We start from the raw sequence: 24,150 nt of genomic DNA on the forward strand, positions 1-24,150 counted from the left end.
AACCGAAAATCGATTCTTTTTTCGAGTTTAAAGAATCGAATTTTCTAAGTCGGACGGTAGGTATCGAGTGTTGTTCGCGTCAACAAATTTTGACGTTTACTTCAAACATAACCTAGCTGTTCTTATATTTTGATATATTATATATATTTGTTTATTTTCATTTTTTGCAGTCAATTTAAAAAATTATTATTAAAATTTATTTTTCCTATATCTGGATCATGACTTTTTATGTTTTTACTGTATTTTATTTATTAATCTCAGCGTGTTTTATTTATCCACCAATTGAATTTGTGTCAGCTGGAATAACAATAAAAGATATTTTTTCAAGTTGGTTAGGCAATGAAAATGAATTTTTTGTGCAATATCATATAAAAAGAAGTATAGCAACATTATTTGTACATTCTATGCTTCCATTTGGTAAGAGTGACACATTTTTTTTTTTTTTTTCGTATTAAGGACATTTATACAATTATTATAAAAATAATTTTCACATAAAAAAAATAACCATATTTATAAAACGGTGCACTTACTTAAAAATCCCAACGATGAACGTGTTGAAAATTATTTTCTAAAAAAAAAGCAATTATTCATTTAAATCGGATAATAATTGAATTTTTTAAACATCAATTTAATATATTTTTTTTTTGAATTTCTGCATTCCCAGATATAAACGTCCTTAAATAATTTGTTTTAAAAACTTTTTTGAATTAGAATAAAAATAAATCTATAAATTTTTACAAATAAACTTGCGTTAGATATTAATTTTTTTATGTTTTCCATTGTTTTTATTTTATTTGTAATATCTCATGTTTAACAATTTAGAAAGAGGAGATTGAGGTATTGTGAAACACACGTTTATTATTAATTATTTAGTACAATGAGCCTGAAGTCCGCAATGTTTTCAAAAACGAAAAATTTGAAATAGAATTATTTTTTCAAGTCAATTTATTTTTAATTTTTATTTTCACAAACTTTCAAGAAATCAATCTTTTTATAGAAGCCAGTTACCCCCGAATAACTTTAATTTTAAGCCGAAATAATAAATATCATCCACTTATTTTTTCGTTTTTGTTTATAAAAACGTTGCGGACTTCAGCATCATTAAGTACACTTGAAATGCGCTGGTAATGGAGTTTCTTTCACATACCCACTTTGCCCATTCCGAATAAATTCAATCTTAAATTTAATTTAATTTAGATTAATTATTATTATTTAAAAAGATTTTTTAGTAATTTTTTGTATTTGAACTTTTTGATTTAGAAAACTAATAAATTAAAAATTTTAAAGGGTATACACTTGGAATCGTTCTATTTGGAAATGTAGAAGCAGCACAAATTTTGCTGGGAAAGGAAAATCCTTTATGGCCAACATTAGCTGCATGCTCATTAATTGGACCAATTTACGCTTTATTCAAAGTTATAGCATGGTCGAAAAATAATTGGTCTACACATCCAATTGCCGAATGTCTATCAGTTTATTGCAATAATAATACTACAAATTGGATGTCTGTTGCATCAGATATTAACATTGAATATAGAAGGTACAAAATTATATTAATAATTATAAGCGTATTATAAACTTGTAGGGCCAGTTGGGGTAAATGGGGACAAGAGGTTTTGGAGCCTTATTTACAGTTTTAAAATTAAGTTCAACGTCAATATTTTAACCTCAGATCACCTGCAAGAGGTTTTGAGTATTGCCAAGCTTATGAGTCAAAAGTTTTGAACGTTCAAATGAACAAAATTTTTTTTACAACTTCTTTAAGCACGAATTTTATTACAAAATATTGTTTTAAGTATCTAAAAAGAAGTTATTAATTTAATAATTGTTTAATTTACTGTTTTATTTAACATTGACATTATAATTTTTAATAATTTATAGATTGAAAAAAATATTTTGTTCATTTGAACGTTGAGAACTTTTGGCTCATCCAAGCTTTTATCTTGACAATTGGCAGCAAGATAAAAAAAAGTTATCGCTCAATGCAAAAAAAACTTGAAAATCAAAGTCAAACTGTTTCAGTATTTTGTCGAGCATTTCAAAGAAAATAGACTTAAAAATCATACCAATTTTTTTTCTTATTCCTTATGACTCCTATAATAGAAATTCACTTGAATTTTTGATTTTTATCAATTTGGTTAATAATGACAAGTTGTCCCCATTTATCCCAAAAATTTGAAAACTCAGGGTAAATGGGGACAGCTTATCATTATTAACCAAATTGATAAAAATCAAAAATTCAAGTGAATTGGGAGTCATAAAGAAAAAGAAAAAAATTTGGTATGATTTTTAAGTCTGTTTTTTTCAAATGCGAGACAAAATACTGAAATAAAAAAAAAAAATAAAAAAATTTCAATTGGTTCAACTATTATATATCTACTACAAATTTTTTTCAAGTTTTTTCATCCCTTAATACAGTAATATATTTAAGAAAACTTTTTTTTTAAACTTTCTTAGAAAATATGCTGTCCCCATTTACCCCAAATTTTATGAAATTTTCTAAATTTTTGGGTAAATTGGGACAGTCAGTTTCATGCGTTTAAAGCATATCTAAATTTTTTTCTGCTGCATAAAATTAATCTTGGAAATGTAAATAACAACTTAAAAAAAATAAACCCTCAAATATTACCTTTTAAAGGAAGAAACTTACGTAATTTGTGAAAAATAGCGAATTTGTCCCCATTTACCCCAACTGACCCTAAATATTTTCTTATACACATTTTTCATATTCATATTATTATATTTACTATGTAAATAAATATATTAATTTCAGAGTAGACAAAATAGTGATTGATACAAATAGTGTTACGCGCATTGTTGCAACTGACAATTGGATTATTAAAGTTTCACCGTACAAATTGCAAATTGCACATCAAAGCGATACGGCTTTAATTGTTAATAAAAGTGATACCCATGTTATGTCACCAACGACTAGAGGCGAAGTACAATTTGTTAATATTGAGGTATATTTTTTTAAATTTATACAGTTTCTTTAAAACTTTTAAATTTATACATTAAAATATTTATCTATTCATTAGCTTAATTATCGCACGATTCTTATTGAAATTTATGAAATTAATAATACAAAAAAATCTTTAAAATAAAAAAAAATTGAAAATTTTTGGAAAATAAATAAATATTTTAAAGAAAAAAAAATAATTATTAAACAGGTAAAACCAACAAGAAATGGTGCTCAGTCTTTCAATATACGACTAAATGCTTTGGATTTCAAGGATTTACAAGATAAAATTTTGAGGCCAATTACTGTTTTGGATAATGTCACATTTCACAGAACAGTTTTGGACAGGTTTATTGACACATTTAAAGAAGAAGTTGCAAAAAATCCATTATACGAAACAAACCAGGTAAAAAATTTTGTTAAAATCTGTCGGTTATATTAATATTTTTATCAAAGGGGTTTACAAAATCAAAAAACAAAAGTTTATTCACGAATTTGTAAACTTTCCTCAATATTTTCAATAAATAATTTTGTAACGGTCCGATCAATAGGAATTGGAACAATGTATTGGTTGTATGCAAACGACTTCAAACGTGAAACTTAATAAATCATGTAACAATATTAGTGAAGAATTTGGTCCTGACGCGTGTGTTACATGTTACTGTCGACCAATGTGGTGTATAGAATGCATGGCAAAATGGTGAATATAAATTTATAAAAATTTATTAAAATACTTAATATATAATTTATTATTTTTTAATATTCTATATATAATTGAATGTTTCACTATACGAATATTTATTTTTGTACATTACATTTTTTAATTTTTCTTAGGTTTGCTTCAAGGCAAAATGAAAATGCAACAGAAACGTGGTTATCCTCAAAATGTACTTGTCCAGTTTGTCGAGCGAAATTCTGTCTTCTTGACGTGTGTTTAGTTAAAATTAATAATTCGTAAAGAAAAAAAAGGTATGTTTTTTTTTTTTAAAATATGTAGGTATGAAATTAAATTTGCCGAATTGTAAAGAAATATTTTTGGATTTCTAAAAATTAATCAATAAGGACATTTTGTTAAAAAAATATTGTATTCTATTTTATTATAAATCTTTCTTTTCAATTATAAAATAAATTAAAAGAGAAAATTTAAAGAATATAAATAAGAGTTTAAAAAAACGATACTTTGTTGACTGTTTCACTAATAATAAATATAATACTTAAATATATATAAATATATCTTGAGTAACTAACATTGTATACGTGATTTACTGTAAATAATATAAAAATTCATTTTTCAAAAATGTAAAAATTATAAATTTTATGCGTGTAAAAATATTTTAAGTCAAGTATTTATTGTTTGATATAAGTGAAATATAATGAAAATAAATAACTTTTATACTGTCGATATAATGCACGAAATTTTTATACAAATTTTCGAAAAAATAATTTTTTTTCGCCCTTTACTGCTTTTCACTGAAATAAATAAAATAGAATATAGTAAAATAATTATTAAATTATATATTAATATTTATTTAATTTACAATATCGGTAAGAATTGTCAATTTACAAAACAAAAATAGTATCATTTTTACACGATTTTTTTGTAGAATGATAATTCTGTTCGGTATTGTAATTTTGAAAACAATTTCTTACTTGATTTGCTAAATATTTTCGCTTTGTTGAAAGTTTCGTTCTATTTCTTTACCACAATCAATTGAAATTGGATTATGTGGTGAAAATGTGTCTTTTTGCAATTCCTTTCGTCGCTTATTTCTTTGACGAAAGCGTCCCGAATGCGAAATCGAAACACGACGCTTTTCATCATTCACTTCAGTTGTTACTTGAACTTGGCTTTTACTACCAAAAAGTTCGGCAAAAAATTTTTTTGCAGCCATACTAGAATCCTAAAATTGTAAATAATATATTAATTTTATTTATAATGAATATTTATTGAAAATCTTGAATGTAATTGTGAAATTTAAAAATATATATAACTAAATAATAATTTATTTGTTTCAAAATTGAAAGTTTACCCTCGATAGGATAAATTTTTTCATCTCCATTGTCAGAAAGTCAATAAAATCCACCAATAAAAAGTTTGAAACAGAAAAATAGAAATCAATTTCTTATGAATTTTTTAATGAAAAACATTTCGCGAATGTTTTTGCAAAAATTTGACAATTATAATCTACTTTACTTACTTTCGTTTCTTTGATAACATTCACAAATTAACTAAAACCAATATTATTTTTAAGAAATTAAAAAAAAAAAAAAATACTAAACTGGTCTGTCCTGTATCACAAATTGTAAAAAACTAATCAACTGATAACACTGAAAAGATCTTACATGCGAACAATATTGTTATCATTACGTGTGCTTCATCATTTAATGCACTTATCATAAAGTCTGTATTTTATGATTGGATAATACAAACAATTTATACCACGGAAAAGATGAAATTCTAGATTTTTATGTTAAACCTGTAATCTCTGATAAAATCGTTTTTAATTAAATAAATTATAAAAAACACTTTAAATATATTAAAATTTTTAAAAACTAATTTCTTTATGCATTTAAAAAAAACGGAAAGACAGGTAACAAGTTAGATAATAAAATGTAAATAAAATATAAAACAGTAGATAATATTAATCTAATTGCTAACAAAATATTTAGCGTCCAAAATGTACAAGTATCATCACTTTATATAAAAACTTTTCATTTCGGCAGGTGAAAAATGGCTTCATGTAAGAGGGAAAGACATTTACTGGCTAATATTAAAATAAGAAATAAATAAAAAATTATTAAATATGGGTTCTATCAGAAAGTCTTTTAGTACTATTTTGAAACACATTCTACAAAATTATAATAATGGGTAATAATCTACATCGAGTATGTTTGTACAGCTCTTATTTTTCCACTATTAGAAAATTAGTATTAGATAATGTTTAAAATTCTAAAGTTTTGTATTATATTCTAAAGATAAATTAAAATTTCTTATTCTTAAGTAAATATGCTTTCAAAATTACTTTTGTCGTCCTAAAAAGAACCCATATGTAGGTCAAAATATTAAGTTACAAAATGGCTTAAAAGGTGTCTTTTCTTGTATGGTTTTTTATTAAATGTCATTTTTAGGTTCTTTAATTATTATTATTATTGATAGATTACGTTTTGTTGTATCAACATAGAGTATTGAATTTTATAAATATTTATTTGTTCTTTCTTTTGTATCATACCTTTCAATTTAAATGTGTAAGATAAATCATGTTTGTTTCAATGTGCCGCTGTTTTATTGTACAATTTGATTTCCAATATTTAAGTATTTAATATTTTTTCTTACCTTGCAAAACTTCTTTCGACGATTCCGTGAAATTGAGTTTCTTCTTTGGTATTTCTTTTACAAATTAATAAACGACATTAATTGATCGTTTAAAAAATTAGTTTTGCAAAAATTATTAATTTTCACACAAGACCTTTTTCATTAACATTGGTCTCTATATAAATCCAGTTAGATTTTTTAAATAGTTTTAGTGTCATTTTTGCTTGGTTCTTTCTTGTAAATTTATCTAAATACAAACCGAACAATGATTAATATATCAAAACGAATAAAAACATATAAGTAGGAAGAAAATAAAAATGATTCTAAACTAAAATTTAAGATTAAAATATTGTCTTTAATTTCTTTTTAAACTGAGATTTTTAATTAAAAACTTGTAACTCACATTGTTAGAGAATTTGCACTACTGATGATAATGTCATAGTAAAGTTTAGTTTTGTAAAACAAAGAAAAATAAAAGGTTAAAATATAAAACTAAATTATATATTTGAACTTGACTTTTAAAATATTGAATATGCGCATAATTATGAATAAATATCGATTTTAAATACTATTTTTAGGTTATGTTTCTAGCTGAATTTTGTTGGTATATACATATATACATATAATGTATTATATATGCATTATGTGTATTTTTAAATTTATTTTTATTTTAAAATTATAAAGAACTTACCATTGTATAAGATATTCATTGCTTGCTCCTGATGTTATGATAAAATAAAACACTAAAATTTTATATTTGACGTGTGTGTGTAAAAATATAGTAATCATACTAACAATGGCGTAAATTCCTAGAATTTCCTTTAAAACATCAATGGCGGCCATCTTGAATTATATATATGAATGAATTTACTAGAAATCAATGAATCATTCAACTGATTCAGGTCACGTGGTTAAAAACCACGTGACGACCTAGTACAAAATATCAGTATGTACTGAAGCATAATTTTTGATCAGGCTGAAATAAAGGTGTTAGTTTAAATAAGAATAGGCCACCAATTACAAGAAAGAATTATATTTATATTTGTGACGCGATCTGAAGAAAAGAGACGAAGCAAAAAATTATAAGGTTACGTTTTAAAATTTTAAAGTGAAAATACTCGTAAAGACGTTTAACTCGTAATGCAAACTAATGATATTAAGGTCTTCATCACATCCAAAATATTACAATAAAAACTGATTTCACATTTACAAAAACAAAAATAAACTTTTTAGTTCAATTAAGTATAACTGTCGTAAGCATAACCTATAATTCATTTGCTTCTTAGGTCCCTTTTTTCAGATGGCGTTGCACATTTAAATAATAATTATTAACAAATTGTTTCTGTTTACTATAAATTCTAGATTCACCACAGAATTTGAATCTTGTGTGCCCTCAATTCAGCACGAACTATGGACGGGCAGTGCGATCGAAGGTTCATAGAAAATTGCCTACAGTACATACTGTCTCAAAGATGGGAGATAAAAAAAGTAGAGCAAAATACACAGAAAAAAACCGAACTCATTTTTGCTGCATCTCATTATGAGATCTGCATCAAAATGAGTTAACAGACAACTTCACGTTACTCAAAATGAACCTGTATTATAGAAAAACTATAAAATTATTCGTTGAATGTGATTAGTGCGTCGCATTGGATTTAGTGGCTAAAAGCAAGTTTTTTCATACTAGATAATGAATAATTGGGAGAAATATATAAGGGAACAGGGAAACATTTCAAAGTGATTGTAATTATAAATTATTTTTTTTAATGGAGGCGTCAGTGACGTCAACAAGATTCTTAACCTAAAAATTCTATTATTTAATTTCGTTAGAGACCACAACAAGACAATAGAGGTATTGCAAAAACGGTGTAAGGTATACAAAAGGGGTCATCCATAAAGCATGTGATACATTTTTTCGAAATTTGAACACACACACACCCCCTACCCCTTGGAATGCTTTTTTCCATTTACGATTAACATGTAGTGTAATATTTTGCTAACCCTACCCCCTAAAGCATCACATGCTTTATGGATAGCCCCAAAGAGCTCGAGAAGTCAGGAAGCAAAAAGGTGATGGGTCTTGGAACCAAATAGTCGAAAGATGAAACTCGCGATTGTAGTTACCGAACCGGAGGAAGAGAACAAGCTAGGGAAATTGAGACATCTAAAGATTAGTTGTATTTGTTGCCCAATCAGAAGAAGATTGATGATCACTTTTTGCAGAAAATTGCCAGGCCAAGCTGTTTCTTGTGTAAAGTGCAATATGATAAGAAAGTGTAAACCGTCCACGTAACAGGCAGCGGAAGATGCAAAATCTTCAGGTCAGGAAAAAATTCATTATTTAAATATATCTGGGCAAATCCACGAAACTTTTAACTTTCAAGAAAAGAAAATTTCTTTTTTTAATTTGCAGGCACATTGATGTCACTTTGTATACACGTTTAAGTACATTTTAGCACTACAAATTCATATGCGTGATTCATTTTTAGCTCACGCCATCAATGTTTAACTCTTTAAACTCTTTAATGTTAATAAATTACATATAAAATTGAAAAATTCAACTTTTTTTATTTTTGATATCGGAGTGGTTTCCAAAGTATTTTCGTCCTCTGAACACGATTCTGGCACCCAAATTTGCTTAGCACGTCAGGATTTTGAGAAAAGAGGGGGTAAAGACTCCAAAAAAGTGTTTTCAGCATATTCTTAACTTAATAAAATTTGTTTCACTCAAAATACTTAAGCGGCGTTTTTGTGTTCAGTGTTTTTTCACTTTTTAACCTATAAAACTAATTGACAAATTAATATTTTCTTCTAATATTGTACAGAAATGTTACTTTGTTTATAATTTAGCAAGAAAAAATTATATATTAAGTTTTAATTAAAAATAATATAGACTTTTAAGTGTTTGATTCAGGTGTCATAAAAGTTAAAAGTTTCGTGGATTTGCCCATCTACAAATACAATCATAAACGTAGCCCAAATGTGACAGATAAAGGAAACTAGGTTTTGAGGTAGTTGAAATTAAGAGCTGTGAAAAATTAACTATTTCTTTATTATTAAAAATTTCATGTCACAACAGTTCTTGAATTACAATTAACAGATGTTAGAATTTCAGAGTCGATAAAAATTCAGAGAAAAATTCAGAGAAAAAGTGTTAAAATTCATATAATTATTATTCTATATAGTCATATGGTAGTCTAATTTTATTTAATATTTAGTCTGCGGACATATTGAGACCATGTCTGTATTACGCTTAATCACTTAACTTTGAAATTATATTCTCACTTTAATTTAAAAGCGGGCTTAAGAGTATTACAGATAGAAAATTGTGCAAGTGTATCGTAATTTATTTATAAGAGCTTATAAAGAAAGGGTGAATTTCTCTATTACCTAAGGCATAATTATCTTTAGATGGAGTAGAACGTAACAATTTATTATAAATTTATTACTAATTAGATTCTCTATTTCCTCGTTTAATTTTCAATACTTCCTGGAAAATTATTTTTTATTTTCTGAAATTCTCAATGTACTGGATAATTTATAAGTCGAATAGCGTGTTTATTTCCTCGTTCAGATTACAGTATAATAATTTAGGTATTTAACAGCATTTAAATATTATTAGTACCTATTAAAAATTTTCAACTTCTTTAGAATTTAAAATAGTCTTTTGCGTTAAATCTTATAAAGAACTTTTCCTTTTATAACAAAAAAGACAATTATTTGTTCAAATTTGAAAAATTTAGGTTTCGACTATAAAAATTAGTTTTGTTTAAAATGAAAATTTCACCTGAATTTCTTTTACAATTTGCAAAAATTGGAACATGCTTGACATTATGTTGGCCACCCTTAAATCAAGTTTCAAAATTAAAATTGTTACTATACGATATGTTGTGTTGTCTTTCTTTTCTATCGGCTCTCTGTTTACTTATTCCATTATGTAACTCTGTTTACCAAGATTGGAGTGACAGATTAATTATGACAAAATCAATTTGTCTTGCTTGTCCCGTGCTATTAGTTGCCATGAAGATTCTCATTTGCAGATTTCAACGCCATCGTTTTAAGGTTTTACTCTTTTAGGCAAATTCAACTTTTCTGTTTTTCAATAAATGTCTTATTGTAAGTTAAAACATTGCTTCAGTATTACCTTAATACTTGTGCGATTAGCATTCATATTACAGAAGACAGTATTACATATGCTAATATTAAATTTTTTCCAGATCTTGCTTCAAGAATTGATAAAATTTTTAAAAGAAGCCAATAAACCGGAGAGAAAAGTTATTGATTATTATGTCAAAAAGCATGTTTTTTTAAATTTATCACTATCTATTACTGGTTTCTTAACTGCGTTAATTTTTGTCATTGGTCCATTTTTATTATCAACACCTCTACCAACTGATGCTAAATATCCTTTCTTAATAAATTCGAGCTTCAGAAGATTTATTATTTATCTGCATCAAAGTATTGTTGCCTTTCAAGTTGCATCAACAATGGTAATCGATTGTTTGTGTGCTTCCCTCCTTTGGTTTACTGCAGCAAGATTTGAAATTTTATCTCAAGATTTTAAAAATATTCAAAGTGAAAGCGATGTTTATTTACGAATACGTCAACATCAATATCTACTCATGTAAAGAATAGTTTTAAAAATTCAAAAATTTTTATAGTTTTTTAAATTGAAATAATTACTTCTATTCGCCACAGAAAAAACTTGGACTCAAAATTATTCCTACGTGGTATTTATTTCAAACTGTAATAAAAATGATATAATAAAATATAGGTAGAGTCAGCCGGGGTAAATCCGAACGCTAATTATTTCAGCTTAATTAAAATTTTTAAAAATAAGTTCGATATGAGAATTTTTACCTCAGATCCTCTTGAAGAGATTCTAAGTATTATCCCATTTTTCGTTTGTTAATTAGCAACAGCATAAACAAAGATAACGAGTATTGCAAAAAAGATTGAAAATCAAAGATGACACTCTTTCAGTATTTTATCTCGTATTTGAAGAAAAAGAAGCTAAAAATTTATTTTATTATTTATAATTGTTGGTTATGAATACTAGAACAGAAACTATTTTTCATTTTTGCCTTCTGTAAAATTTTATTAATAATATCAGACCGTTCGTATTTACCCAGGAAAATTGGAAAACCGGGGTAAATCCGAACGGTATTTTCAATAATGTTTTTTTTACATCAGAGCCACACAAAATTGTTTTTATTTCATTACACTATTATTTTAACATTATAAAAGCACATAGAAAAAAGTTTTTCTTTCTATACGTATCCTCGTTAGTAATTAATAAGCAGAAACTTAATCTCTGTTCTCTCGAAGGAGTGTTTCAATTTTTTTGCCAAATGGTTTGTTGAAAAAAGTTTTTCAGGATCTTAATAAAATTTGGTATTCTACGGTTTTTGGGGTCGCTAATTACCAATTTGAAGTCAGTTTTTCAAAATTCAAAATGGCGGACGAGAATTAAAAAATTCATTGGATTCGCTCGAAAATTGTTACTCGGGGGGTTTCAGGGTCGCTGATTACGAATTTTTGATCATTTTTAAAAATAAGTTTTAGGAAAGTCCGCCATTTTGAATTTAAAAAATTTGACTTTTATTTTTGTATTTACATTCAATCACTCCAAAATACTTTCTGTACCAAGTTTTGCAAAAATCCGTTATGATTTGATAAAGTTATTGAAGGGTTTAATTGTGTAATGCATTTTAATTTTTAACCTGTTTGATTTTTGTATTTATATATGATGCATTATTACATAATAGGTTTATTATCGTATTTTTTTGAGTTTTTATATAAGTTTAACAATTGCAATACTTTAAATTTATTTTCCCTAAGATTTTTCTGAAATACAGTGGCGTTCGTATTTACCCCGGTATTTTAGGAAAGTTGCAAAGTATCGAGGTAAGTACGAACGCTAAGTTTCCTGCGATTGTAATTTATCAAAAATTTTTGCTACCCCATAAAATTGTTCTATGGAAGTAAAGTAACAACTTCATGTACCAGAATACCGGAAGTATTTTTTTTTTAAAGAAAAAACTTATGTTATTGTTGAAACTTACTAAAAGCGTTCGGATTTACCCCGGTTGACTATTTCTACTATTTCCGAAATGGAAGCAGACTCTGGAAGGCTTTGTGCAAATATAACTAAAAATTAACCACGTTAGAATTAATTTGAACAATGTGAAATTAACAATTTTCAATTCATTCATTTATTCCGAAGTTAAGGATAATGGATAAAAACGAAATTCACAACTTTTCATTAATTCATTTTGATATTGAATTCTTAATTATATATACTCAAATAAAATGAGTCCAGGTTTTTTTTGACTTTGACTCGGAGTGTTCGTTCAATTCTAAAATCATTACTTAATTTTTGAAGTAGGATTTAAAAAAAATTTCAACAAAATTAATAAACACATTCATGTATTTACAAATTACTATAAATATTGCATAGCTATGCAAAAACTCTGAGGATAGCAATACGAGGTCTGGTATTTTCTACACTACTTACAGCAACAACTGCTATAGTTTTTGCCAGTGTTCCTTTTTTTACCGTAAGTTTTGACATATTTCTGCCGATAATATTTATAAAAAAATAATTTTAAATCTTGTTATTCTCAAATAATAAATGCAACGTTACATTTTTACATATTACCAGCCAGCATCATTGATGATTAAAGCTCAATTTGCATTTATTGTATGTTCTGCTGGAACGCTTGTTTTCTTAACTGCTTGGCCTGCTGACCATCTCATAATAACAGTATTGTATATTGTTTAAATAATTATAATTTAATTACAATTGCAAAAATAATTTTCTTGATGTATTTACTTATTGTTTAAAAAATTTGTTTTACCTTTTTGAAAATTCTAATACATAATTAGGTAGTTCAAGCTAAGGTTGTATCATTATCTTGAAATAATTTTTTAAAATCTAACTTGAAATGCCTAATAACTATATTTTCACGCTCAAACTTGAAGTCCTTCTCTAAACTGCTGAAACGATAATTTGTTGTTGCTTGATTACAATTTTAAATAAAAGCAATGTCTTTAAAAATAGATTAGGAGTCTATAATCGTAAACATGTTTATTGCATTTGAACTTATACACAAAAATGATGTATGTTATAAAAATTTTTAAATTATATTTTTTTAGACTTCCAAAATAGGAACAGCTGCATTCAATTCTTCTTGGATTGGTTTACCACCAAAACTTTTGAAATGCTGGATTCTCATTCTTAAAATGTCACAAAAACCAATTACAATAAATATTGCAGGTATACTTCCAACTTTATCTCTGCCTTATTTTTTTCAGGTATGTATAATGTAATTTTTCATTAGTATAGTAATTGCAACTAGATAAATTTTTCCTTGACTTTGTAAATTATTTTTCTTTCAGTTTGTTTCCAAAGTTTTTTCATATCTCGCAACACTAAGAATTATAATAATGAAAGAAATTGTGTAAAGTATATTAAAAATGTTATATAACTTGACTAATGTAATTAAATGTGTATAAAATGTACAACATACCTACACGTTTCTTTAAAAATGAATACCTAGAGTTGATCTAGTTAATTCTTTTACCATGATGAGTTATGTTCAAAACCTCACCATACAAATTATGCGCATGCAAAAATTGCGATGCTTATCGCAAGCACTACAAATCTCCCACCAGACTCAAGCTTGCATGGTAAGCTTACTGAAAGATTGCAGTGTAAGATTACTGCAAGATTGCACAATATGATTATCGCAAGATTGCTCAGTAAGCTTGCACGATAAGCTTGTAGCAAGGTTGGTGAAATGTTGCCAAATAATCTTGCTTTAAACCTAAATTTTTTTTTTAATGTTTCGTCTAATTTATATGATAAAATTTACATAATTATATAAATTAGACAAAACATTTTTAAAAAATGTTTAGGTTTAAAGCAAGGTTATTTGGCAACTTTGCATACCAACTTTGCTACAAGCTTACCGTGCAAGCTTACTGAGCAATCTTACGATAATCTTATTGTGCAATCTTGCAGTAACCTTACACTGTAATTTTGCAGCAACCTTACACTGCAATCTTTCGGTAAGCTTACCCTGCAAGCTTGGGTTAGGTAGGACATTTGAACCTTGCAGTAAGCTTGCGGCAAGTTTGCCATGCAAGGTTGGCAATATTGCCGCAAGGTTGCTGCAAGGTTGTTTACATGTTATCTGGGATATATCATTTGAAAGAGCTATTAATGTTTGGTGCGGGGGTTGCTTGGCGCACTTGAGTTTATTCAAAAGTATTACGTTAAATTAATTTTTCTTATCATTCAAGTTAAAGTACTTGATGAACTGTAAGTTTATACAAAATAATAAGTACATTAATAAGCACCAATTACAAACCTTTTCAAAAAATTTTACCGTATAATGAGCTCTCTTAATTTGAATTAGTGAAATTTCACTGGTGAAATAGCTAGAAGTCGGTTACTGAATCATTTAGTGAAATTTTCACTGAAAATCAGTCATATATCACTGATTTCCAGTGAAAATTTCACTAAATGAATCAGTCAATCTGTATTATCGGTAATGGGTAAAACAGATTGACTGATTCATTTAGTAAAATTTTCACTGGAAATCAGTGATATATGACTGATTTTCAGTGAAAATTTCACTAAATGATTCAGTAACCGACTTCTAGCTATTTCACCAGTGAAATTTTACTGATTCAAATTAAGAGAGAGTTTTTAAATATTCGCAGGGTCTTTTATAAATATTTGTTGATAATTTGCTTTAAATAAAGTGGTATAAAAAGAAAAGTATTAAATATATTGCAACTTTCTTTTTTTTTAAATTAAATCTGAGATATTACAAAAAGTTTTCTGTACAATTACTTTTTAAAGAAAGCAAAAATGAGTGAGTTACACATAACAAAGAGTGAAAAGTGCGCCAAGTAACCACGGTCTCCCCTACTGAATTTTGTTTAAAAAATAAAATTATAAATATAAAACATCATAATGTTGTAACAATAATAATCCTATTCCATCAGGAGTTTTTGAATTTTTGGCGCTCCTCAAAGCGACAATCTATTGCCAGCGAATTTTGACCCTATGTGGAAAAGTACATGATTATATCCTCGTTATAACAGCATACTATACTATTTTTTATTGTTATAATAACACTGAAAAAAAATTCTAGTTAGAATAACCAGAATTCTGGTTAGGGTATATTTAACATTTTGATTCTGGTTAGGTTAACCAGAATTGTGGTTATTTTAACGAGAATTCTAGTTAATTCAACTAGAATTCTGGTTAACATAACTAGAAAGTAATGTTAAATATAGGCTAACCAGAATTTTTTTTTCAGTGTATATCCAAACATAAAAATTAAATTAAAATTATCAAAATTGTTTTAATTATTAGAAATTTTAATAAATAATTTCGAGTAGAAATATTCAAGGATGATATTAACTTTTCTTAATGTTATAAAAAATTATTCTATACGAGTACATACATTTTTTGTATAGGGAATTTTTTTGAAATCTATTTATACATTCATAGTTTATTCGCGGAAATACTGAACCAAGTTTTTATTTCGTTAACAGGCTAACTTTAAAATTATTCTTATTTTAATTTGAAAAAAAAATTAAGAGGATTCCAGCGGCAGGGAATTGTGCAAGTGCATCTTAATTTATTTAAGAGCTTATAAAGTAAGGGTGAATTTCTCTGTTACCTAAGGCATAATTATCTTTAGATGGAGTGGAACGTAACAATTTATTATAAATTTATTACTAACGAGATTAACTACTTCCTCGTTCAATTATTTTCAATACTTCCTGGGGAAATTATTTTTTATTCTCTGCAATTCACAATATTCTAGATAATTTATAATAAGTCGAACAGTCTGTTTATTTCCTCGTTTAGATTCCACTATATAATAATTTATTTATCCAACATTTAAAAATTATAATCATTGTAATAGTATATTTAAAATATCCAATTTCTGTTGTTAAATCTTATAAAGAATTTTTCTTTCATAAACAAAATAGTATTATTTAAAATGAAAATTTCACCTGAATTTCTTTTACAATTTACAAAAATTGGTACATGCTTGACATTATGTTGGCCACCTTTGAATCAAGTTTCAAAATTAAAATTATTGTTGTACGATACTTTGTGTTGTCTTTCTTTTTTATCGAGTCTCTTTTTACTGTTTCCATTATGTTCCTCTGTATATCAAGATTGGAGTAATCGATTAATTATGACAAAATCAATTTGTCTTGCCTGTCCCGTGTTACAAGTCGCCATGAAGATTTTCGTTTGCAGATTTCAACGCCATCGTTTTAAGGTTTAACTCTTTTTGTCAAATTCACCTTTTCTGTTTTTCAATAAATATCTTACTGTAAGTTAAAATATTGCTTCAGTATTATCTTAATACTACTGCAATTATTACTTTAGAATATGTATTACAAAAAAGTAGTATTAGATTACTTTTATTTTAGATTCTGCTTCAAGAATTGTTAAAATTTTTAAAAGAAGCCAATAGAGCGGAGAGAAAAGTTATTGATTACTATTTAAAAAAGCATGCTGTTTTACATTTGTCATTGTCCTTTTCTGGTTTCTTGACCGCGTTAATTTTTGTCATTGGCCCTTTCTTATTGTCAACGCCTCTACCAACTGATGCCAAATATCCTTTTTTAATAAATTCAAGGTTCAGAAGGTTCATTATTTATATTCATCAAAGTAGTGTTACCTTTCAAGTTGTATCAGGAATGGCAATCGATTGTTTGTGTGCTTCCCTACTTTGGTTTACTGCAGCAAGATTTAGAATTTTAGCCAAAAATTTTCAAAATATTCAAAGTGAAAGCGATGTTTATTTACGAATACGTCAACATCAACATCTGCTCATGTAAATACTTTTTTAACATTCTAAAATTTATAGTTATTTAAATTTGTATAATTTACGTTACATATATATTGTATAGCTATGCAAAAACTCTAAGAATAGCAATACGAGGCGTAGTATTTTCAACAGTGTTTACAGCAACAATTGGTATTGTGTTTGCTAGTGTTCTATTTTTTACCGTAAGTTTTGCTATATCTTAATAGAAAAGATACATAAATAATAATTTAGAAATGTGCAACTTTTATATAATAATAAATGCTACATCTTAGACGGAAATATATGATTCGTATGACTTTCGGATTTTCATGCGAAATTCATACAGATTTCCGGCGAAATTTTGATTGGAATTCATATAGCGTTTTGAAACGTTTTTTCGTACGAAATTTTATACGAATTACGAATCTTAAATGAAACTTTTCTTATTTTTGCACCAAAATCGGCTGGATTTTTCATGCGGAAATCCGTATGAACATTTTTTCATCTTTTTAACCATAATAGATATTCAATAATAAACATTAAATTCGAATTTTGAGACCTCAAAAAAAACCATCATTCATTATTTTCCAGGTTTTTGAAAAGGATATTTCCATTTGAAAATTCGCACTCAACTCGTACGAAAAAACATTTCAAAACGCAACGGAAATTTCAATCGAAATTTTGTGAAAAATTTGAACAAATTCCGCGCGTAATTCATCATACAAATCATTTTCACTTGAAATTACCTTAATATATTTCCAGCCGGAATCTCTGATGATTAAAGCTCAATTTGCATTTCTTGTATGTTCCGCTGGAGTCCTTGTTTTTTTAACCGCTTGGCCTGCCGAACATCTGATATTAACAGTATTATATATATTATTTACATAATCCTATTAGTTTAATTAAGATTGGGTACTAATTAAAACATTTTCTTTTGCTCCTTAAAAAATTTGTATTCGTATTTATATAAAAAAAAACTTGTAAGTTATAAAACTTACGTTAATTTATGCTTTTTTAGACTTCTGAAATAGGAACTGCTGCTTTTGATTCTTCTTGGATTGGTTTACCACCAAAGCTTTTGAAATGTTGGATTCTTATTTTTAAAATGTCACAAAAACCAATTACAGTAAATATTGCAGGTATACTTCCAACTTTATCTCTACCTTATTTTTTTCAAGTAAGTACAAAAATATATTATTCTAAATATCATTTTAGAACCGTTCAAGAATTACATAAGCATTTAATTAAAAATATGCATTAGAGCAGACAAATATTTATTTCGCATTAATTGCTTATTTTCGACATTTAGATTTTTTTAATACCATATTTGCGTATTCTCATAATTACTGGATTCTTGAGAAGGAACATGGGATCATTTTTACAATTCATGATCATTTCATTAACTTAAATCTCACTATTATTTCAAAATTCGTGTATGTAAAGCTCATTTTCATTAAATCTTAATAGTTTCTATACTTTTAATTTTACAAACTATTTTTTTACAGTTTGTTTCCAAAGTTTTTTCATACCTCGCAACACTAAGAATTGTAATAATGAAAGCAATGACATAATGTAAATTAAAAATATTAATTAATTTTAGTAATTCCATTCGTGTAAATGTAATACCTACGAGTGTAGAAAAATATCTGTGTTTTACAGGTTAAAATTACTGAAATTTTAAATTAAAATATACCTTCCAAAAAGTTGCAATATCAAAGAAAATTAAAAGGCATTAAAACAAGCTGCAACGCTTATTATTTTAATCCAATTTTGCTTAAAATAATCCATTTTGGTATTAAAATAAGCAAAATTGGATTAAAATAATAAGCATTGCAATTTATTTTAATGCCTTTTAATTTTCTGTGATCATAATTATTATTTTTAATCTTAAATAAAATTTTCTAAAAAATTGTTTGTGTAATTAATAGATTCTGAAAAATATGATTTTCTTTTCTTAAAAAGAGCGACCCCACACTATCTTTTTACTGCAGATAAAGACTCTAAATTACTATAAGCTACTCCTAACTTGATGGAGTGAATAACTGTTTTAAAAACTTAAAAAATTAAAGTTTTCAGTAGCATACATGTAAAAATTAATATTATTAATTACAAATTTATTTTTGAATAAAAATTATTTTTAAAGATATTTATAGTAAAAGTGCAACTATTTTATAAACAGCAAACTATCTAAATATAAATCAGGTTTATTTTAAAGGGGCATTATTAATTAACATTTTTAAATCGATGGGTAAATATAACTAAAAAATTAGGTAGTCCGACGATTCCTCTGGTAAAGATTTATTCAAGAATATTTGCCCATTGAGAAAATCAAGGTAAAACCGCATTTTGCAGCATTTGCAAACCATTATATTCTAGCGGATTGGAATCCGCAAAACAAGTATAACTAAAAAATTTGGTGTACACCTACTTCAAAGTTCAAAATAATTCACGATACTTCAAATAATTTATATACGTAATTTAGTTAAAGATAATTCAAAGTAATTCAAAATGATAATTCACAATACTTCAGTTAATTCATGTAATTCAAGATATTCAACACAAGTGTAAACCTTAATTCACAAGTTATTTGCCTCTCGTTTTAAATAAATATTTCCGTATTTAAATTTTTATCCAAATTTCTTACTCACAAAAAACATCAGAATCAAAATAAAGTTATATTACTATTCTAACTTTGCTTCTTTGCCATTCGAATCCTATATCGAAACCTTTTTTTAAATTTGTTGACCAAAATGAATTTAAGATAGTAAAAAATACAAATAACAATCTATCATTTTTCAGTAATTTCTTAAACATTATATTTTAACACGAGTTTTGTAAAAAAAAAAATTTCTTTAGAAGGCTTAACTAGCTTTCATTATTTATTATTCAATAACGAACAAGGGGAGATCGCACGCATCATACAAGGTATAATTATCTTTCAAGAAAACAGGAAACGAATGTTTTATATTTAGTGAATTTTATATTCACCATTTTCTAGAAATTATATTTCACTGATAAATTGTTACACAATGATAGAAACACATTTACCCTTTCATTATTATTGATCTTCCCATTCAGTTTAGTTTTATCTTTTCAACTTGTATTTTCTTACATAAAACATTTTTAAATATATATATTTATTTTATTATTATTGTTCCATTAATTAAAATTGTAGAATACTTTTTCTTTCAAAAGAAAAAAAAAGGATAGGAAAATATTTTATAATATACAATGATTATGATAATTGTGCTTTAATATTTGTCCATTATTGTGATTGTATAATTACTTTTAAAAAATTAATTATTTATAATGAAATTCTAAATGTCGCCAGAAACTTCTTTGTTATTCTCAAAATTTAGTATTCTGCTAACTTGTTGTTGGCCACCATTATTAAATGCGAGCAAATTAGAAATTTTTATTCGTGATGTCCTATCATTATTGGCATTTATTTCTGCATTTTGCCTACTAATTCCACTTTTATGTTCAGTTTATCAAGATCGTGGAAATTCACTTGTAATGTTAAATTCCATGTTTATTTCTTGTGGAGTTTCTCTTCTTGCAAGTAAAATCGTCATCTGCAGAATTCATCGCTATCGTTTGCAGGTTGCTTAATTAATTATATTGTACATTGAAAAAAAAATTTATTTGATTCAAATACTCGACTACTTGACTATTATCAAATAAATATTTATTTGTATATCAAATAATTATTATTTGAATCAGTTAAATATGGTATTTGTTTCAAATACAGAAATTATTGATTCAAATAAAAATTATTTGGTTCAAGTAAATATTTATTTGATAATACTCAAGTAATCGAGTATTTGAATAAAATAAATTTTTTTTTCAGTGTATTTTATATATTATAATCTGAGAAGTGGTATGGTGTCACTAATAAAAAATGTTATCCTTTATAAAACAAAGAATTATTTATAAATATTTTCATTTTTCCAGTATATTTTAAAGGAAATATCACATTTTTTAAGTCAAACAAATAAAAGAGAAAGAGAAACAATGCAAAATTATACAAATAAGTATGGAATGTTACATACCTTTTTCACAATTTCCAATTATATGGGATCCTTGGTAGTTATACTAGGCCCCTTATACATGTCATCACGTTTTCCAACCGATGCCAAATATCCTTTTTCATTAGATTCAAAATCAATTAAATATATTATTTATGCACATCAAACATTATGTGGCTTTCAAGTTTCAGCTGCTATGAGCATTGAATGTTTAGTGGGATATCTTTTATGGTTCGTTGCAGCAAGATTTGATTTGTTATCTCAAGATTTTAGATTTGCCAAAGATGAAAAAGAATTTTGTTTATGTATTAAAAAGCACCAAAAATTATTGAGTTTTGCAGATGAAATTATGAAAACTGTTTGTTTTCTCATTTTTACAACCATATCGGTTGCAACGGCCGGAATGATTTTTGGTGGTATACATATTTTTACAGTAAGTATACAGAGAGTATGATTTAATTTTTTTAATATGTAAAGAATTAATATATTACGTTTACGCTAGCCAGAAGCAATAATCATAAAAATACAATCTGTAGTTATTGTTTGTGCTGGATGTGGATTATTATTCGTATCGTCCTGGTCAGCTGAATATGTAATCTTTATGGTAATAAAAAATATGCTTAAGAAATAATCATCTAATATTCTTCAAATTAATTAATTTATAAATATATTTAGACATTTATCATAAATCCAAAAAAAATTTCAAATTAATAGTTGACATTTATGATTCTTTTATTATTAGTCATGCAACATTGGAATGGAAATTTATAATTCATCATGGATTGGACTTTCGCCAAAATCAGTAAAATTAAGAATGATTGTTATTAGAAGATCACAGAAGCCAGTAACAATGAAAATAGGAGGAATTATGCCAACTTTGTCTTTATCCTATTATGCGAACGTAAATATTTTTATCATTTTGAATGTATAATTAGTAGTATTATTATTAGAAATTTAGTTAGTTGCAAATAATTATGAGTCATTGCAGAAAACAATATTAACTATTATTTTTATGTATCAAAACAAATGATGATAGATACTTTTCTCTTCCATTATTGTAATATGTAGATTATTTTTTTTTCAAATTATTGGAAGAGTGGAAAAAGTAACTAAATGTAACTGATTTTCTTCAAATTTTCTTTGTCCCAAAAATTCCCACAAACCCAATCTAAATAATTATTTTTGAAATGATTAAAAAAATAAGTAAGGTAAATGCACCAGTAATCGTCAGTGCATTAGTTATCGGCAGCTAGTACATTATATTGTAAAAAATAAGATCGGTGTAACTTTCTTGTGTTATTAATTGTGTTTTAATAAAATAAAACCTTTTGTTATCGAAAGGATACAAATTCGTCCTGTAAATAGTAAATTTTTAATTAAAAAAATATATTTTTTCGTGACAAGGCCACGTACTGAATAGATCTTCGGCATTTCTTAAAGTTCTGCTTAGGCAGCTTCTGCTTAACTTAGTAGTGTAAAGTGAATTGAAAGTTAAGCTTATGTTTTTATCATAAAGTAATGAAACTACTATTGATGGATTGAAAAAAATAAATTAATATTTAAATTTTTATTTTATTATTAAGGAAAACGATAACTAAAACTCTAAATTCATCGTGTGTCAGTAATCGTCAGAGATGACGATAACTAAAAATTTTTAAGTACATAAACAACTGACTTTTTTATTGAGTGATGTTAAAAACCTTTGTTTTCAATGTAAAAATAAATTTTGTATATTATAATATTAATAGATTTTAGTTATCGTCAACTGAAAATTGGATGAAATGAAAGTTATTTTATATTTTCTTTTATGACGATAACTAAAGCAGGAAGCTGTCGAAAACTAAAACATGTAGGTTTTGTGTAGTATTTCTTAGTTAATTAATTTAAAAAGAAGTATTATTAAATTTAATTAAAAATTAAATTAAGAAAAATATTTTTGTTAATGTTAAATATGTTTTATTATATTAAAAATTTGTTTATAATTTCATATTTTTTATAATTTTTTTCTTTTTTTCAAATTATTTATTTTATTTATTTTTTAAAAATTTTATACTTATTTATTTATTATAGAAAAGTATAGTATATTAAGGTCATGTGACTGTTAGGTCTGTAATTTTAATTTGTCCGTAACTTATCTCGTAAAATGCTGAATGGACTAAGATGAAATTTTGTGGAGGAAATTAAAATATGATAAAGAATGGTTATGAAGTACGAAAATATTGATATATTGTTAAATAAATATAATAAAAGGCATAAAAATCGCAGAAAAGTTACTGAAAATTAACATTACATACCTAACAGTCACATAACCTTAAATTGAATGTAAATGTATATTAAATTTCATTTCTAGTATTGCATATTTGCTTCATATATACAATATATTAATTTTAATACAGATTTTTCTAACTGTGAATTGCTATAATTATACTATAATATATAAGAAAATCAATTTAAAAAGTTTGTTTTTATATCTTAATATTACTGCCGATTACTAATGCTTTTACTTGACGATCACTAAGGCAATTAATTTTCATCCTTGCCGTAACATTTGCATGTTACGAACTTTATTTATAAATAATTATTAACAATAATACTATTTTAAAAAAACAAGAGTTAATTATGCTTCTTTAGACTTTAATTTATTCTTAAATATTAATTATTAGTTTGGAAATATCGTTTAACATTGTTTAATACACAATTAAAGTTGTCAATGCGGCTTAAGATGACGATTACTAGTGCATTTACCTTACCTAATTTAAATTAAATAAAAATAAATTATTTTTCGATTATTGCAGTATCTTTCTAATGTAGCATCTTATCTTGTTGCCGTCAAAATTTTAGTGAATATGAATGAGAAACCCGATTTTAAATCCATGCAATAAATTTTCAGGGATAATACCTAGTCTTTGGATAGATTCACATAAGACTGATATATAGTATAAAGAATTTTAAGAATTCTCACATCTTAAAGAAATTATTTGTAAAAAATGTTCTTTATAG

At 26.0% G+C, this 24,150-nt stretch overlaps 4 protein-coding genes across 4 annotated transcripts; all 4 read left to right on the forward strand.

Annotated features, from left to right (window-relative positions):
- Positions 1-58: 58 nt before the first annotated feature.
- LOC127286976 (E3 ubiquitin-protein ligase TM129) lies at positions 59-4,359 on the forward strand. The gene is made up of 6 exons (XM_051313647.1): positions 59-417; positions 1,288-1,540; positions 2,774-2,963; positions 3,171-3,365; positions 3,511-3,659; positions 3,794-4,359. The coding sequence occupies exons 1-6, from the start codon at positions 219-221 to the stop codon at positions 3,915-3,917; spliced, it is 1,110 nt and encodes a 369-aa protein (XP_051169604.1). The 5' UTR covers positions 59-218; the 3' UTR covers positions 3,918-4,359.
- A 5,709-nt stretch (positions 4,360-10,068) lies between these two features.
- Positions 10,069-16,010, forward strand: LOC127286907 (putative odorant receptor 92a). Its single transcript, XM_051313539.1, has 7 exons — positions 10,069-10,334; positions 10,490-10,896; positions 12,733-12,832; positions 12,937-13,038; positions 13,431-13,589; positions 13,674-13,735; positions 15,995-16,010. Exons 1-7 carry the CDS (start codon positions 10,158-10,160, stop codon positions 16,008-16,010), a joined length of 1,023 nt encoding a protein of 340 aa, XP_051169496.1. The 5' UTR covers positions 10,069-10,157.
- A 151-nt stretch (positions 16,011-16,161) lies between these two features.
- Positions 16,162-18,819, forward strand: LOC127286975 (uncharacterized). The gene is made up of 6 exons (XM_051313646.1): positions 16,162-16,588; positions 16,743-17,149; positions 17,226-17,325; positions 17,885-17,986; positions 18,141-18,299; positions 18,628-18,819. Exons 1-6 carry the CDS (start codon positions 16,301-16,303, stop codon positions 18,691-18,693), a joined length of 1,122 nt encoding a protein of 373 aa, XP_051169603.1. The 5' UTR covers positions 16,162-16,300; the 3' UTR covers positions 18,694-18,819.
- A 1,440-nt stretch (positions 18,820-20,259) lies between these two features.
- LOC127286974 (uncharacterized) lies at positions 20,260-24,064 on the forward strand. The gene is made up of 5 exons (XM_051313645.1): positions 20,260-20,725; positions 21,077-21,583; positions 21,653-21,754; positions 21,893-22,051; positions 23,946-24,064. The coding sequence occupies exons 1-5, from the start codon at positions 20,444-20,446 to the stop codon at positions 24,030-24,032; spliced, it is 1,137 nt and encodes a 378-aa protein (XP_051169602.1). The 5' UTR covers positions 20,260-20,443; the 3' UTR covers positions 24,033-24,064.
- The last annotated feature ends 86 nt before the right edge of the window (positions 24,065-24,150 follow it).

The sequence above is a fragment of the Leptopilina boulardi genome, unplaced genomic scaffold (genome assembly GCF_019393585.1).
Source record: "Leptopilina boulardi isolate dan_hultmark-lab unplaced genomic scaffold, ZJU_Lbou_2.1 LbouV2_366, whole genome shotgun sequence".
In the NCBI taxonomy this organism is placed as follows: domain Eukaryota; kingdom Metazoa; phylum Arthropoda; class Insecta; order Hymenoptera; family Figitidae; genus Leptopilina; species Leptopilina boulardi.

What these genes read in the sequence shown, in the direction of transcription:
- LOC127286976 (XM_051313647.1), top strand. Translation starts at nt 219, where the DNA reads ATGACTTTTTATGTTTTTACTGTATTTTATTTATTAATCTCAGCGTGT. An exon ending in TACAATTTGTTAATATTGAG is followed by an intron (nt 2,964 to 3,170) that starts GTATATTTTTTT and finishes ATTATTAAACAG; the next exon opens with GTAAAACCAACAAGAAATGG. An exon ending in ATAGAATGCATGGCAAAATG is followed by an intron (nt 3,660 to 3,793) that starts GTGAATATAAAT and finishes AATTTTTCTTAG; the next exon opens with GTTTGCTTCAAGGCAAAATG.
- LOC127286907 (XM_051313539.1), top strand. Translation starts at nt 10,158, where the DNA reads ATGTTGTGTTGTCTTTCTTTTCTATCGGCTCTCTGTTTACTTATTCCA. An exon ending in CAACATCAATATCTACTCAT is followed by an intron (nt 10,897 to 12,732) that starts GTAAAGAATAGT and finishes AATATTGCATAG; the next exon opens with CTATGCAAAAACTCTGAGGA. An exon ending in CTCTGCCTTATTTTTTTCAG is followed by an intron (nt 13,590 to 13,673) that starts GTATGTATAATG and finishes TTTTTCTTTCAG; the next exon opens with TTTGTTTCCAAAGTTTTTTC.
- LOC127286975 (XM_051313646.1), top strand. Translation starts at nt 16,301, where the DNA reads ATGAAAATTTCACCTGAATTTCTTTTACAATTTACAAAAATTGGTACA. An exon ending in CAACATCAACATCTGCTCAT is followed by an intron (nt 17,150 to 17,225) that starts GTAAATACTTTT and finishes TATATTGTATAG; the next exon opens with CTATGCAAAAACTCTAAGAA. An exon ending in CCGAACATCTGATATTAACA is followed by an intron (nt 17,987 to 18,140) that starts GTATTATATATA and finishes ATGCTTTTTTAG; the next exon opens with ACTTCTGAAATAGGAACTGC.
- LOC127286974 (XM_051313645.1), top strand. Translation starts at nt 20,444, where the DNA reads ATGTCGCCAGAAACTTCTTTGTTATTCTCAAAATTTAGTATTCTGCTA. An exon ending in TTCATCGCTATCGTTTGCAG is followed by an intron (nt 20,726 to 21,076) that starts GTTGCTTAATTA and finishes TCATTTTTCCAG; the next exon opens with TATATTTTAAAGGAAATATC. An exon ending in GTGGTATACATATTTTTACA is followed by an intron (nt 21,584 to 21,652) that starts GTAAGTATACAG and finishes CGTTTACGCTAG; the next exon opens with CCAGAAGCAATAATCATAAA.